This window comes from Protobothrops mucrosquamatus, unplaced genomic scaffold (assembly GCF_001527695.2).
Source record: "Protobothrops mucrosquamatus isolate PMUCROS unplaced genomic scaffold, P.Mucros_1.0 scaffold874, whole genome shotgun sequence".
Taxonomy (NCBI): domain Eukaryota; kingdom Metazoa; phylum Chordata; class Lepidosauria; order Squamata; family Viperidae; genus Protobothrops; species Protobothrops mucrosquamatus.
This window is the reverse complement of record NW_015387128.1, coordinates 1,255,461-1,270,874: the sequence shown is the minus strand read 5'-3', so window position 1 is coordinate 1,270,874 and position 15,414 is coordinate 1,255,461. Positions and strand designations below refer to the sequence as shown.

General features: G+C 37.3%; 1 protein-coding gene across 1 annotated transcript in view; it reads right to left on the bottom strand.

Moving 5' to 3' along the window:
* ECPAS (Ecm29 proteasome adaptor and scaffold) overlaps positions 1 to 15,414 on the bottom strand; it is a 72,321-nt gene that overhangs the window by 43,957 nt on the left and 12,950 nt on the right. The window contains exons 7-17 of the mRNA XM_015819214.2: positions 15,032 to 15,203; positions 13,423 to 13,562; positions 11,044 to 11,125; positions 8,567 to 8,686; positions 7,899 to 7,984; positions 6,828 to 6,906; positions 5,116 to 5,165; positions 3,387 to 3,453; positions 3,154 to 3,276; positions 1,754 to 1,857; positions 503 to 626 (exon numbers count right to left, since the gene is read on the bottom strand). Of these exons, the coding sequence (XP_015674700.1) occupies positions 503 to 626; positions 1,754 to 1,857; positions 3,154 to 3,276; positions 3,387 to 3,453; positions 5,116 to 5,165; positions 6,828 to 6,906; positions 7,899 to 7,984; positions 8,567 to 8,686; positions 11,044 to 11,125; positions 13,423 to 13,562; positions 15,032 to 15,203 (1,147 nt within the window). The remainder of the gene's footprint in view (positions 1 to 502; positions 627 to 1,753; positions 1,858 to 3,153; positions 3,277 to 3,386; positions 3,454 to 5,115; positions 5,166 to 6,827; positions 6,907 to 7,898; positions 7,985 to 8,566; positions 8,687 to 11,043; positions 11,126 to 13,422; positions 13,563 to 15,031; positions 15,204 to 15,414) is intronic.

Genomic DNA, 15,414 nt, shown 5'->3' with positions numbered 1-15,414 from the left:
ATAAATAAATAAACTCATACAAATTACTGGACTTTCATTTCACAACTGGTCCTATGACATTATAGGCAGTGGGGGGATTCAAATATGTGAACAACCGGTTCTCTGTGTGGATGCCGCTTCCGGAAGTCCATTCTGGGCCTGGGCAACAAAATATTTGCTACTGGTTCTGCCGAACTGGTGCAAGCTGGCTGAATCCCACCATTAATTACAGGTAGTCCTTGCTTAATGACTGCCTTGGACAGTAACCAAGTAACTTTGCGACCAATGCCTGCATTTACAATTTTTGCAGGTCTGTAAAGCAAAGGAAAGCTGAAGTAAGATCATAAAAACAATCGTGGCCATATACTTTTTTAACTTAGCGACCACTTAAAGTGTCAATTGTAGTAGCTAAACAAGGACTACATGTAATTCAGTTCATGTCCTCAACAGGGAAATATTATGGCTATACTTTGAACAGTGTATTCCATAGAATTACACAGAGTCTTAAGCTGAAGTCCTGTACCTTTTCTTGAATATACTGGACCATTTCTGGAAATGAAGGCATCTGTTTATCAGCACTTTCCTTTTCATTTTTACCAGGAAATGTTCTCAGAGCACGTTGTGCTTCTCCGTGCACCTCTTCCCGCCTTTCAGAAATTAAAATAAAACATTTTCACACATGCACAAACAAATAGAACCTTTCATTTATCAACCGCCAAAAATAACTGAGCAGAAAAACATAAATTGACATGCCAGTTCATATTAACGCAAGAGCTGTGTTTAAATTCTGGATTTGATTTCAAAATGTACAATGTCTGCAACTCTTTAAAGTAGCTGCATCTTCTCCTGGAATCACACAGAGGGAAGCCATGAAATTCTAAGACAAGACACAACTTCTTTTATATCGGTGCTCTCTTGAACTCCAAAATACGTTACTTGAAATATTTTCCACAGGATCGCACAACCTTAAGAACCAATTATTTAACATTGCATGCACAAACAAGGAAGAGCCAGGTTCCTCTTTGCATTGTCTTTCTTATTTGAATACTAATAACAATAAACTTTAGTTTGATTCAGTAGACTCTTCACTTATCAAGTCTTTAATGGAGACATTAAATAAAACAGGAAACCCATCTGTGACTTAAAAGTTTGTTTTACTTACAAATTGACTTTTTTTTTAAAAAAAACAACTCTCATAAATACAAGTTACTATGGAAAAATGCAAAAGTGAAAATAAATTCTGATTTATTCATTGTTCCAGCTGCAATAAAGAGGAAGACATTTGTGGAAGATACATAATTTAAATTTCTGGCTTATATTATTCGTGAACTGGGACAATTGTGTTTTTCAGATTTTTTGTGGTGTGACAAAATCTGAAAGAAAAGTATATCAATTAAAAGGGAGCCAGTTTAGTACAGTGGTTAAGATACTGGTCTAGAAACCAGGGGACTGAGTTCTAGTCCTGCCTTAGGCAAGAAAGCTAGCTCGGTAATTATGGGCCAGCCCAACTCACTTCACAGGGTTGTTGAGATGGGGAAAATTGCAGAGGAAGGAAGTAGTATGTGTGTTTGCTGCCTTGAGGTACTTATGAAATAATAAAAGCAGGATAAAAACTCTAATAAATAAATAAAATATATTTTACAGAATCAGTAAAATGGATATTAATTGAAGTAACAGTTTAAAAGAATCAAAATAAGAATTATCGATCCCTATTTAGCATACCATTATATAACCTTTGTGTTTTATACCGTCTATGATGCAATATTAAACTTACGGGTCTCCTGCAGCTAAAAGAAGCAAGTATCTTGAAGGAATATGATCAGAAGGAAACACTGTGCTGGCAAATTTTACAGCTACTTGGCGTACTTGGACTTGAGGCTAAAAAAAAGTCAGAAAGATGAAGAAATAATCGGAAACAAACTCTTTACCAAATCAGGCATTTGCATACAATATTCAAAATAATGTATGCACCAAAAGTATAAAGGCAGGTACAAAAAGTTCTCATTTATAGCATGCTTTATTTCATTGTTATGATTTTTTAAAGTTTTTCTTGAACTTCCTCTAATGACTTAGGCATTAATTATATATTGTAATTATACAAAATAATATGAATAGATATATTTGTAAACAAACAATAAATAACTGCTCATGCATAGTTTACTGGCAGAGAATAGATCATTTAAGATTGTTTATCAGGAATCAACATTTCTTAATATTTGAAACAGCACAAATCATTATTTTTACTGCTCCCTTGGTGCAGCAAAAGCAAGCACAGTCAGTAATTATAGCTGTGATGCAACGAAATGTGAAACACAATATAGCATCTTATGTCTGCCATAAAATGTTTAAGTTTCCAAGATATAATTGAAGGGTTAAAGATGTGCCTATACTTGCTTTATATGTAGTTCTAAAAGTAGTCTTTAACAAAATATTGCACAGATTAAATATTGCCTGTATACGGTCAATTGGCATTATTTGTGGCTCCATTTACTCCGTTTTGCATACATCTGTCAAGGTCACATCATATGCAAGTATTAAAGTGGAATGGAAGTTCCATAATAAAAAAGTATATTGATCATATATACATTTTAGGCAACCTGATTCCTTCTAAATGCACTGGACTATAATCCCCAAAATTTTCAGCTGAAATTTCTATATTGCCTGGAAATTCTAAAAAATATAAACCAACACATCTGAAAGGTAATATTAAGGATGAGCAATATTTTGGGAGGAACTAGGAAGATTTGCCATCTTTAAATAACATTGCAGGCACAATCATTTTGCAGAGGAATTATCGCTCTTGGCTATCATGAGATCAACTTGTCACAAGAATTTGAGACATTCTATACTTTTTCCCTGTGTTTGTGTCTATTATAAAGAAATATCGAGGATAAAAAAGAGAGATGCAAACTGATATTCAAAAGGACAGGCACAATTTGAAGACACTCAAAAAAAAAAGATATGTATGTATGTACTATATGTAGGCATGCATGCATTATGTATATAGATCATGAAGAAACAAGGAATGGAGATCAGGCCCGAGAGAGAAGAAGTAAGATATTTTTTTCTTCTCCTAATTGCATATCATAAATTAGTATAATCATTCTTATGTACAAGGGATTAAGGGAAAATAAGCCCAGGTTTTCACACTTCTTCCATATCCTGGTGACTTACCTTGATTAGGTTAGAGGCTACAAGTGCCTCCATAAGAGTACGAGGGGCTCCTTCTAAACTGGTGTATGCACCAACCATCATGGACAGAGCTTCCTGAATAGCTAGTCTGGTATCAGGTTCTTCCTGAAATGATATCTAGGTATTATTAGATATCTAATAAGCATCCCACAAATAAGAAAAAAAAATTCTAGATAAACTAATTCTTTGGTAAAATAAAAAATAAAGTCACCAACCTTAGAAAGAGCTTCAAAAAATTGTTGGACCAGTGCAAGATCCTTGGTAAACAATTGAGGTATTCGGCTGGGAAAAAAAATAATTTTAAAAGGACTTTATTTGAAACAAAGCAGGAATTTCAGTTAACGTACTAACTAGACATTTTATCAAACAGTATTTCTCATGTACTACTTAGTTCTACTTAGTTCATTCTAATGGAAATTTGTAAAGTGTCCCAGAATTATTAACTTCTATTTATTTATGTCTTACATTTTTGAGATTACTATTTATGTTAACACAGTCAATACTGGGTTTCAAAATGTTAAATACCACATGTGATTGAAGTAATAATCAATTGTTTTCTGATTCACTCCTATTTCTTCTGTTGAATGATTAGGATTTAGAAACATTACCAATTAAAATTACTGGCACTGACCTTCTAAAGTTCATGCTGCTATGTTCTTGGCTCATGCACGCAATCAGCATCTCCTACTTTTTCCTGATGTTGCAATGGCCACCTCCCATTTCAGAGCTTTTCCCCATCTAGCCCTTACTCTATGGAATCCATTCCCCCCCTTCAATTATATTTGGATTTGATACCCTAAGATTTAAAAAGGTCCTTAACATGCTAATAAAAGTATGGTAGTATTGAGATTAAATGTTTACATGGATTTTTATTCTGTTTTGTTGTTTACACCGTATTGTACTGCACTTAAGATAAAAACTATTAGTAACGATTAAATAGTTAAACCCAGTTTTGATCAATGAAATGTTTAAAATAACAATGCTCACAATAAGTGAAAAATGATAGGAAATAAATGGGAGTTTGAAATCCATGGGAAAGACTGAATTAAAGAGTACAATGGATTCTTCAGTCAGGAGAACGACTGAGCCAGAGGGAGTTTTCCTACAGAGCCAGTTTTCCCTTAAGTGGGAGTCAGATCGTATAATTATCTGTAGTGATACATTGATAAATAAACCTAGGATTTCAACATAAAACTGACAGATAGCCACTTGTCACGCTCTGCGATCCTAAACATGTTTGCTTAGAAATGCATCCCATTGTGTTTATATTATAGTGAGATTGTTTAGGATTGCAGATATGGATGAGAATTTAGTAGCTCTCTCTCTTTAATTCTTCACCCTTTTTGCACTATTAGCTCTCAAACAGAATAAAGTCTGAGATCACTGTCAGATGCTAATACCTTTTTATTTGCACATATATAATAGACCTTCATGGGCTGCCCCTCCTTAAAGGCTCCCCGAAGCTCAGTTTGAGGCTTGGTGACCACATGGACATTCTTGTGCATTACTATTCAATACTTAATAACATATGATCCTGGTTAACTCTCTGAGATCAGCCAAATGAATGATTGCTGTGAAGATTTCTACTTTTCCTAACACCGAGCAAAAACAGTTTTAAAAAAGAATATAAGGAGCTCAATTTTGATAGGCCTTTTTAAGGATAGATTTTATATTTGGAATTCTTTAGCATGATGGTACTATCTTTACTCCAATTAAATTTAAATGTGTACCACTTAAGCAATGTAGACAAGAATCCATTTCAATTTGCTTCCTCCTTTTCTTAAAAATGGATTATTTCTAGCATTCACCTCCCCACATGTTTAACTTGAAATTCCAGAACTGTCAAAAGATAGCATCTGCTTGCTTGTTGACAGAGTAACAATAGTTTTAAAACAATCAACCAACAGTCTCACCAGTGTAAATGCATAAATGCAATTTTGTTACCTGGAAAGTTTTCCAACAGCAGAATAGGCCATTGAAAGCAGTTTGGGATCCTTCAATTATTTAAAACAAAACAAAACAGAACAACTGTGAGATAAGCAAAGAGCCATGAAAGGGACAATATACATTCATGTTTATCCTGACAATTATGAGTTTCTGTTGTTTGATCTGTATTCACCCTAAAATATGTTTTGCAGAAACAAAATATTCTAAACATTGAATAATCTTTTCGAACAGGCCTGTTTATTACTGTTAAATGGATGGAATTGTGTTCTGCATACATAACAAAAATAACTGCATCACATAGCACTAAAACTACCTCTGACTTCTGTCAAAGAACAGAGCGGGAAGTGCAAAACTGCACATGAAGATAGACATTGTGTCAATGCCTTAGAGAAATAATTGGAAGTGTAGATTTGTGCAACACAGGTGCAGATATAATCTGGAAAATCAACAACAATTTTGATGTACCTAGGATAAATTTTTACATGAATACACTTTATATTCAATGTTATAACAATATACGTGTGGGTCAACCTCTTGGAATGCTGAGTATTATATTGGTATATCTAATGAGCAAGGCAAAAAAGTACAATATTGTTTCCTAGCTAGATATATGCCCATTATTATCTTAACCTGCTTTTACTGCCTTTCTGAATGTCAAATTGACTCTAGAATATTTCAAGACACACAGTTGGGAGATTTTATATCTATTAGTTCATTAACCAATGCCTCCTGGATAGGAACTGAAGAACATTACACCCAAATATACTTTGGATTTGCTCTGGCATAGCTTCCTCTGCTGATACATAATAGGGAAAAAAGTTATCCTTGCAACTGAATACTCTATGCAGTGCTTTTTTTGTAAAAAAAAAAAAAAAGTGCCGGAACTCACACATGTCATACAACCCGCCTTCCCTACCCTACAAGGTTCCATCCATAAAAGGTGCCGGAACTCCGTTCTGAGCATTCTATGACAAAAAAAGCCCTGACTCTATGAATGCCTTAAGCATTAAACATGCACAACAGCCATAAGGATTCTTAATAGAACAAATAAGCTTTTAGCTGTTCAATGGACAACTCTTCAAACATTTCGCAATCTGCTTCTAACAAGAAATTAAAGTATTGAACAATGAAAGAATTTAAGCCACAAAGACTCATAAGAAGGAAGTGTCAGCACATCCTGATCAGTTTCAAATTTACTAAGGGGAGAAAACCAGAGTGGCCAGCTCTAAGCACTGGATAAAATTCAGTGCTTTTTGGTGGAAAAAAAACAATGCAACATTACTGGGACTGGAAAATTACTTATCAATCTAGGACTGGAAGAAACTCATATACTGACATGAAATTACTTTCCTCCATCTGCACAAGGGAACAAGCCAGGAAGCAGTGGTTTTATTCAAACAAGAAGCTTTAATCATGACCACAGTTTATCAGTGTGTTTTCCCACATGCACCAACAAAAGAATGAAACAAAATTTCAACAGATATAAAGATATACCAAGTGAATATCCTGGCTGATTAAATCAGCATTCAGTAATCCAAATACAGTAATGGCATGTTAAACCTCATTGGCTTTCTTACAACCAGCTACACTACTAGTACACCACAGAGATTAGTTCTTTAGAAAAAAATCAAGTGCAAGTAATAAGAACATTTAACATTCCAAGTTCCACAAATAAATAAGATTCTTTATAAGGCTCCCTTTGAACTTACCTCTTTATATTCATTTATCAGTTTTGTCAGTCCATTCAAAAGCATCGGGCCTAATGGTTTTATCTTGCTGTCAGGGCAACTAAAATTCAATATATGAAAAAAGTAATGATGTAACAAGCAAAAAACCTTAATAATAAGAGTTGTCCTTCATATGTAAGATCATCTTAAAAATTCTTTTCAAAGGATGCCTCTGTATCAGGAGTGGTCAAAGGGCCACATGAGAAACATGGACTGTGATGGAAGGCTGCCACCGCCGCCTCACTCCTGCCACTGCTGATGCCACCCCGATGTTGCAGGCCACACAGGGACAGCCAAAGGGCCAAATGTAGTCTGCAGCCATAAAATGCCCAGGTCCACTCTTTATGGCAATGTTCCTCTTTGGGCAGATAATGAAAACTTTTTTCAGAAAACTCACCATCTCCCAATTTCTAGCTAGATGCCTTAACAACTACGCCAAGTATGATAGGACAAAACTGCTGGTTATGATGATGATGATGATGATAATAATAATCATGATAATAATAATAATAATAATAATAATAATGATGATGATGATGATGATGATGATGATGATGATGATGATGGAACTGCTTCCATCCTGCGAAGATATCTGTAATACCATGAAACATCCACATCTGCCTATCCCAGGTCCTTGGTAAGGACTCGATAGGTAGACAAAAATGCCAAATCCAGTCTGAACATCTGGCTGACTGTGCGATGATCATCAATAATAATAATGATGATGATGATGATAATGATAATAATAATGCATCTTTCTTGAAATATATCACTAAAATTTATGTTGTATTCACATCAAATTACTTAACAGCAGAATCATAATCTCAGTTTCAATTGTACATATGATGTTATAGGACAGCTAGTTTGGTGTAGTAGCTGAGGCATCTGGCTAGAAACTGGGAGATGGTGAGTTCTAGTCTCACCACAGGCACTAAGCTAGCTCTGTGACTTTGAGCCAGTTACTTTCTCCCAGCCACAGTAAGGAGACAATGGCAAACCACATCTTTAAGAAAACCTTGTCAAGAAAAAAAATCATGACATAAAAATACTTACATCACACAAATATGATGCACAAATTGAAGAGACAGAGTTCTCAGTTTAGCATTGGCATTTGCACCAAAAAGCCCATCATAGACAACCTTGAAAAAAAAATGAATAAAATCTCAGGAGAAATATTATTTCAAATAATGAGGGTAATGTCAAAACTCCTTTGCATCTCAAATAAGTTTAATTTAATTTAATTTAATTTATTTAAAAAAATAAATATTTTTAAAAAAATATAAATAAGATCCTAAAGATACAACTAATCCTTGCTCAGCTATCGCAAACCAGGGTTGCTAAATGGAAATCACATGACCGCAATGGGGTTACAATGGTAATTCCTATTTGGTTGTTAAGCAAATCACTGTGTGACTGCAATTCAGGACTTTAATTCTATGTTCTTCCTTAACTCTGCTGGTCACAAGCCCATTGGAAAGCATGCAAATGGCAATCATGTGACTGTAAGGATAAATGAGGATTGGTAGCCAAGCTGGGGTGGGTTTTTTTGCACCTAACTTCAAACATTACTGCATAAAACAGTTGGTAAGCAAGGTTTATCTGTGTGCATGAACTGCAGAATACTCACCCCTCATGTAGGGAAGTGGGTTACAAGCACATTGTTAAATACTGAATTCACTAAGAAATATAGTGCTATGAGACAGATTTTTTTAAAAAGGTACCTGAATATTTGCAGGAAATGTTTCTGCAGCTTGCCTGGAACGCAAAAGATGAGGGACAATCTTTAACTTCACCCGAGTACTGACAGGATCACGTTTCAGTTCTGGTTTCAGAACAGCTCCCTGTTATAAAGAAATGAATATTTCAAAACATAAAGTGACTAGAAAAAAACCTAAATCATTCAGGAAAGCAATCACAGTGTACATATCAAACCTTTATTATGGTCATTGACCAGGCTGACAATGTACATATAACCACAATATTTGAAAGGACTGGAACTGTATAAGTTACAAAAAAATGAAAAAGTACTGAGATTAGTACAAAATAAGATATAACTCAGTGTACCCCGAAGGTTCCCAAATGTTCTTGGTTCAGACTGCCCCTAGCAGTTCCCAAACTGTGCACCATGGAATCAAGGAGACAATTAAGATAGCTCCAGTTATTAGGCAGTAAAATATGCCATTGCGTCCCTGTAAGTGCATCCAGTGGTGCCCCCTACACTGCACCCAGTGGAGAACTACAAATACATTCGAAGAAAGCCAAGATCTGCTACCAATATGACAGGGCAATTATCCAAGATGAGAAACTATACATCCAGGTTATCCAACACTTTGAGTTTGATCTCCAAATGATGCTTGGAAGCGTGAAGAAAGCATTTACCTGAAATGCCTTCAACCATCTGCATCTTTTCCAAGTGTTAGAATTATAGATAACCCTCATCAGGGCTTTTTTTCCTCATAGAACGCCCAGAACGGAGTTCTGGCACCTTTTTTGGGTGGAACCTTGTAGGGTAGGCAAGGCGGGTTGTATGATGTTGAGTTCCGGCACCTTGTTTTTGTTTTTTTACAAAAATAGCACTGACCCTCATTATTTGTAGAGGTTCTGATCCAGCATAAAACTGAACAACAAAACCTGAAATAATGAGATGAGTTCCCATTTATGGGAACTGGAGGATTAGGTCCCAAAGCCTATAACCATTGTCTTCATCTGCACAATATAGCTGGATTTCTCTTTTTCACTGTTCATTTATAAAAGATCTCTGAGTTAGTCCAGCTGCAAGGCTCCAAGCAGCTTCTTTGCAACAGCTAGCTTTTGAGCCACTCTCTCAGTGATTAATGGAGGGAACTGCCCTCTTTTAATATATGGCTTTTGGGACTCTTCTGCTTTGCATGGCTATTCAATAATCTTGCTGGAGGGTCCACCTCACTGCATCTCTGGATATTACTCTGTTTGCAGATGATTTGTACCTGGCTCTAATCTCTACAAACAATCTGAAGGCAGCACTAATATCCATGGGTGCAATATATTGCATTCAGCTCTCTGGAGGAAGTACTAATAACCAGCAGGGTGATTAAGAGGTAAGCATAAGCTGTATCTGTGGCAGAACTAACATTCACCTGCAGTATTAAAATGTCCCTCCACTAAGATCATGAAAGAGTTGCATTGAGTCAGTATAAGCAATATGATACAAACAGGCCACCACCAGCTGAATATGTCACTCAAGGCCAGCTCCCATGACAAACCGTGTACAGCCTAGCCTAGTGCAATATAACCAAGTTGTATTGCATATATACCCCTGTAACAAAAAAAAAAAGGACCAAACATAGATGAAAACCTTTAGGCATGCACTGAGAACAGATAAAAAGGGCTGCCTATAATATTTCAATTTTGTAGTGGAAGAGACAAGTTTTCAGTGGAAGTATTGATGCAGGGTAAGAATCCTGGATCCATTTTGGAGCCAGTGGGCACATTAAGAATCTTAAAGAAATGTGGATGTCTAGCAATAATGTGGTCAAGATAGGTATATAGCCTTTTCCACTGTAGCACTGAGGCAATAAAACTCTCAGAAACATTAAGTTTCAAAAACAACTCATAGTATTCTTTTCTATTGGATCTTAGTTTGGACTCAAATTTTATCTTTCTGCTGTAAGTATAGTTTTATCGTGGTTTGTTTTATTTTAAGATGCAGGTTGTTCTCAGCTTAGGATTGGTTGTGTAGCAACTGTTCAAAATTACGATGTGGACCTCCCTGGAAGGTACTTATGACCAGGGTTCAAAGTTCTAATGGTGAGGTCCCACTCCCCCCCCCAAGTCCTATACCTGCATTTTGGCCACTCAGCAACCAGCTTGCATTTATGATTGTTTGCAACCATTAAAAAAGTAGTAAAATAGCCACTTTATGACTGTCGCAACTTACAAACATAATGGGGGGGATCCATTACAGTTATAACTCAAGGACTACCTATACCCTGTTGCCTGGAATAAGGAACAGCAGCTCTTTTTTTCTAGAAAACATTTTTCTTCCTTTACTTCTAGGTTAATGAAAGAGCAGGAAAAATGTGAATGTGAGTTAACTCTTAAAATGATATTCACTACAACAGCAAATAATCCATATTATACAATATGTAATACCAAATGATACATAAACTGCAAAAATAGAAAATGAGAAGGAACACAGATTTAGATAAGCAATTCTTACCTCCTTAGTTTTTAGTGGTATATCCCCAAGGTATACTTTGTACAGCTTGTTGATGATGACTGGGTTATTCCAGTCAATTAAACTAAGGGAGAAAGGGAGGGAGAAGGAATTTACTAAAAGATCAAATTGATTGCCAAAATTCATTTTTTTCTCCCATATTTTGTATTTTCAGTAATTGAGTCCCCCAAATGAAAACTTACTGGGTCTCAGTTAAGCCTGTCTATGGAGATTCTCAATCGTCCAGGTTATGGTTGTCCTAAAAGTGCTTCTCCAAAAGGCAACTGACTTTCTTGGCTTTTTTCCTTGAAAATGTTTCACTTTTCCTCCAAGAAGTTCTTCAGAACTGAAGAAGCTTCTTGGATGAGAAGCAAAACATTTTCAAAGAAAATACCAAGAAAGTCCAGTTGCCTTTTGGAAAAACACCTTTGGGACTCATTTGGCCACCTGCTTTTTGCTACCATCAGCTGTCCCCACTACCCCAGCCCTGCCTGCCATATCTGCAACCCCCACACCACTACTGTACCAGCTAGGACCTTGTTTCACACCACTTTCTGCTGTGTCAGTGCAGCTTTCTTCTTTCCTTCCTTCTTTTATGCCAATGCAAAAGAAGGATCTGGCTAAAATTATGGCATGCAACTGGGGCTTTCTTTCACATGCCGGGCTTCTGTCACAAAATAAGACCCTGGATCAGTGGTGGCGAACCTATGGCACGCGTGCCAGAGGCGGCACTCAGAGCCCTCTCTGCAGGCACACATGCCATGCCCCGGAGATGGCAACTGTCCCTCTTCAACCAGCCGCCCACTAACTCGCCGAGGTCGCACATGGCTGGATGCATCCCAGCACCCATGCGCTTGCTGGCCTCTGTGTGCAGGGGCCAATGGTGTCAGGCAGCAGCCGCTCCGGCCCCTGCCTCACCTTTCCTTGTGACAATGGCACCCCCGCCCTGCCTCGCCTGGCCTGGCCTTGCCTCACCCCGCAGGACGAGCCTCCTGCCCACCACCCCACCTGCCAGAGACCCCCTGGATCTCTGGCACCCAGCGATAAATAAGTGGGTTTTGGGTTGCAGTTTGGGCACTCGGTCTCTAAAAGGTTCGCCATCACTGCCCTGGATGGAGCACAAATAGAGGCCTTGCCTGGCATGTGAATGGAAGCCCTGGCTGAAACATAAATCAGAAGCCCTGGCTGACCATTAATTGAGGCCTTGGTCAGGGCATGAGTGAAGCCCTAGCCCAGGGGTAGGCAACCTTGGCTCTTCTATGACTCGTGGACTTCAACTCCCAGAATTCCTGAGCCAGCATGGCTAGCTCAGGAATTCTGGGAGTTGAAGTCCACGAGTCATAGAAGAGCCAAGGTTGCCTACCCCTGCCCTAGCCAAACTGGTGCAAAAGAAGGCAATGTGAAAGGAGGCTCCAGCTAGTACACATGCTGGCATGCATTTCAGGAGATATTGGGGGTGGGGAGAACAGGACTAAAAAGCAGAAGCTCCTGGCAGCAAACAACAGGCAGCCTTGACAAAACATGGGGCCACATTTTGCTCATGTGACTGCAGGGATACTGCAATGGAAGGAACTTCAAGGGCTAGTCATAAACCCCTTCATTCAGCACTGTCATAACTTCAGTTGCTAAATGAATGGACATTAAGTGAGGACTACCTGTATTGGAATTAGCGGCAACTGCTGTTCATTTGCTTCTTTGAAAATAACATGTGATTGGATCTCAGAATTAACTTTTTAAAAAATATCTGTACCTTACAATGTTTCTGTTCTCACTTCATCTTTAAAATCCATTTTTATTTTAATCACCATACCAAGAAACACTCCTGTACTCTTATAAAGCACCATTAGTTACCAGGAATTTGCAGGAACTAGTAATTTAGGTCTTTCCTAGCTTATGTCTTCAATGATTTCATAAAATACTAAGAACAGGGACATTTAAATTAATGCTGTACCTGTTTATGTCGTAAAATTATGACATATCCAATTCTGAAACCCTACAATGTGATTAAGTAAAGTCACTACACTATTTAAAGACTTTGCTTCATATAAAATGAAAAATTGTTAAAAAGATTAATATTAATGTAAACACTGGTCTTTTAAAGATTCCCCAAACTACTAGAAGCTACGTGGCCATATGCATGAAATCTGTCTAATGATAATAATTACCTGCTAAAAAGCAGGTTTTTTAAAAGAACAAATGAAGGGCTGCTATCATTGTAGTCAAATGTAGAGATGTCTACATCTTATCAAATGCAATTCCAAATGTATGCCATTGTGATAAAAAAAATAATTTTGCATTAAACAAAACCAACCTTATTTTTTAAATTCATAGTAAACCATCACTTTTGTTTTTTTTAAAAATCTTCACATTTTAACCCATTACCTTTGCTTGCTTTTGAGTTCAAGATCTGCTGCAGTGGCTACACTGTGCCGTGTATCACTAGAGGCAATAACCAAATGTATGACAGCTTCAAGTTCAGGCACCTGCTCAGCTTCAATGAACTTTACAATACCCAATTTACACTGCCCAACAAAGCAAAAAAAGAAGAAGAAGTTGTTCAGTACAATCACAGGCGTTGTCTGTAAAAAGTATACTTTTATTGTAATTATATAGAGTGGTAGAACTGGATAAATAACAAAAGGCTTTGCCTTAAAGCAGAGACGGGGAAATTATGAGGCTCAATACATTAGAAAAGGGCAATTCCCAACACCACCAGTCAATCTAAGCCAGGGGTCTTCAAACTTGGCCCTTTTATGACTTGTGGACTTCAACTCCCAGAATTCCTCAGCCAGGCACGCTGGCTGAGGAATTCTGGGAGTTGAAGTCCACAAGTCATAAAAGAGCCAAGTTTGAAGACCCCTGATCTAAGCAATAGAGAGCCATAATGCGAATTCTGATCCAACCATTTGTGAAAGGTCAGGAATTTCAGTCATTTAAAGGTAAAGGTAAAGGTTTCTCCTGTCCCTATGTCGACTCTAGGGTGCTCATCTCCGTTTCTTAGCTGAGGGAACCAGCATTGTCTGAAGACCCTTTCTCTGGTCATGTAGCCAGCATGACTATACGCCAATATATGACTATACGCGCACAGAATGCCGTTACCATCCCACCGAAGTGGTTTCAAAAATTTAAAAAGATACCCTCCAAAATACCTCTCATTCCCATAAAAATACGACAGGTAATGTTAAATTTGGTGGTGGTGCTGTTCCAAATGATCAGATGAGCAAACATTTTACATTTTTTTTCCTTTCACAGCAAAATCTATATGGAAGACAGTGCTTGCCCCATGAGAGTCAACAGCTGCTATTTTCCAACTGTTGCTTTTATAATTAACAATACGAGCAGTGTAGATTTCAGATGTACTATCTAATCACACAGAAAAGTCAAAATTCCATTTCCAAGAAAGATGACTGTAAAGGTGGTAGCCTTTCCATTTCCAAACACACGTGGATAACACTAGATGAACGCTGCCGAATGACCTATGCTATGAAGCAAATTGGAACATTTACATTCTGCTAGTTTTCCTGGATTTCTCAATAATTTTAGGTCATCTGTTGGAACTGGCCACTGAGAAGGTCTGCTGCAGTGATTTTGGCTGTTCGTGTCAGATTATAGCCAGAATAATAGTTTCAGGAGATTATTAGTCAACTCACAGGTAGATGACTCATAAAGATCCATAGGTTTCCATCTTGTCCCCATGCTGTTTATCATGTACATAAAATTACATTGTTCAGTTTTGGAATGGAGTACCATTGTATGCTGATGCTACTCAGTTTTGCTGCTTTTTTTACTTTTTGTTTTATATTCTGTATTTTATTTACAGTTAACAGTCCAATCAAGATGGATTTCATTATAAATAACTTAATTGGAGTATGCATGAAAACAGCTAGGGACAAATAAAAGTCCACAAGATAATATACATTATGTTTGGTTAACTTATTATAATTAAGCTACTCCCACCCCCACCCATTAGGTATAATTATTTGGCTTTTACCTGTTCCAGCTGCTCAGGTGTCCATGGACTATCTCCAATAACCCGCTTAGCTGCATAAAAGCTCATTCCCGGAGGAGGCTGAGGGATCCCAGAACCTCCAGAAGTACTTGATGAAGAGGAACCCTGTCCCCCTGGAACAGCTTGGCGACTCTGGGATTCATTTAATACATATCTAGAAGAAGAGGAGGGAAAGTTTATGAAATTCTCTATTAGAAATGGTGAGCTCTGCACAGCTTAAATTATGTCAGTCTGAAAAATCCAGCCATAATCTCAGTTACAGAAACAAAAATTGGACTTGAAAAAGCAGAATATTAAAATAAAAGAATTATTTTTCTATCACATTAAAAATGTTATTTTATCAGTTTTGGAGGTATTCTGGAGGC